The sequence below is a fragment of the Monoraphidium neglectum genome (assembly GCF_000611645.1).
Source record: "Monoraphidium neglectum strain SAG 48.87 unplaced genomic scaffold scaffold00612, whole genome shotgun sequence".
Classification (NCBI taxonomy): Eukaryota; Viridiplantae; Chlorophyta; class Chlorophyceae; order Sphaeropleales; family Selenastraceae; genus Monoraphidium; species Monoraphidium neglectum.
In genome coordinates this window covers 22,883-24,165 of record NW_014013016.1, presented here as the reverse complement: position 1 = coordinate 24,165, position 1,283 = coordinate 22,883, and the positions used below count along the sequence as shown (strand labels likewise).

At 63.8% G+C, this 1,283-nt stretch overlaps 1 protein-coding gene across 1 annotated transcript in view; it reads right to left on the bottom strand.

Moving 5' to 3' along the window:
• Positions 1-479: 479 nt before the first annotated feature.
• The window catches only part of MNEG_4418 (V-type H+-transporting ATPase subunit I), a gene marked incomplete at both ends in the record, with an annotated part of 2,025 nt that continues 1,221 nt past the window's right edge, over positions 480-1,283 (bottom strand). The window contains 2 exons of the mRNA XM_014047108.1: positions 480-503; positions 1,004-1,150. Of these exons, the coding sequence (XP_013902562.1) occupies positions 480-503; positions 1,004-1,150 (171 nt within the window). The remainder of the gene's footprint in view (positions 504-1,003; positions 1,151-1,283) is intronic.

Here is a 1,283-nt window from a genome sequence, read left to right as displayed (position 1 = left end):
GGGTGGGGTGGGTGGCAGCAGATGCGGGGAGAGCGGGGGTGGGGAGCAGGGGTTGAGGGGTCGAGGGGTCCATGAGAGTGGCATAGGGGGATGACTGTTCAGACCAGGAGGAGGGAGCTTGGTGGAGGCCAGATCGCGTTATGTTGAAGGGGGGGGGGGACGCCCTGTTGCGGAGAGGGCCCCGGGGCTTGGTTCGGGATGGTGGCAGAAATGGGGAGGAGGGCGATCCCGAATGGTGGCTCGGCGCGTGGCGCAGCGCCTTCCCAGCACGTCGGAATGACATGGTGAAGCTTGCGACATGCTAGGAAGGTGAGCTGCCGGAGACATGGACACCGGCAGACCTCCCCCTCATCCCACAAACACTCACTTGCGCACACACGCGTGGAGAGGGAGAGAGAGAGAGAGACGACACACACACACACACACACACACGCACCCATACACATGGGCAGCTGTGCAAGACCGCTGTCTGGCTCTCACTACCCCTTGCACGCCAATGCGACCTTTCATGAACCATCCATGCCCCCCAAAAAAGTCACCCACAGGCTGACCAAACCCGCTCGAGGCCCGCACAGCCAGCAGACTGCCAGGGCCCTGGCGCCTGCCCCCCGCAACGCACAAACCACACCAAAAAATACTTCTCCTCCTCGCCCTGCCCATGCACACGTGCACACGCACACGTGCGCGCACGAGCCGCTGGCCGCCACCCCCCACGACCTGCATCTTGTCCCCCACCTGATCAACCCACAACCCCGCCTTCTCAAGCACGCACACACACAGAAGCTCACACCAGCGAGCTGCTGGCCACTCACACACACACACACACATTCACACTCACATACCATACACACCACACACACGCACACGCACACGCACGCGCTCACACCCACCTGCGCCTCCACTCGCGCCTGGCCATCGCCCAACCCCGCCTTCTCAAGCACGCGCGCGCGCGCGCACACACACACACACACACACACAGATTTACACATGCGCGCGCACCCACCTGCGCCTCCACCCGGGCCTGGTCGAAGAACGACCCCGCCTTCTCCAGGACCAGCTGCAGCTCCACCAGCTCAGAGTAGGACCGCATCAGCCGCTCGCTGTTGCCGTTGACCTCGAGGGTCTCCGCCTCCAACTCCTCAAGCTTGGCCTGCGGGGCGGCGTTTCATCACAGGCGGCAAGTAGGTATTTACGGCGCGTGTGTTGATGACAAATCGGATGGACAAGGGCACCGCTGAGCGCGGCTGACCGCGGCTGCACGATGAGTGCAGGCAGGGCGGGGG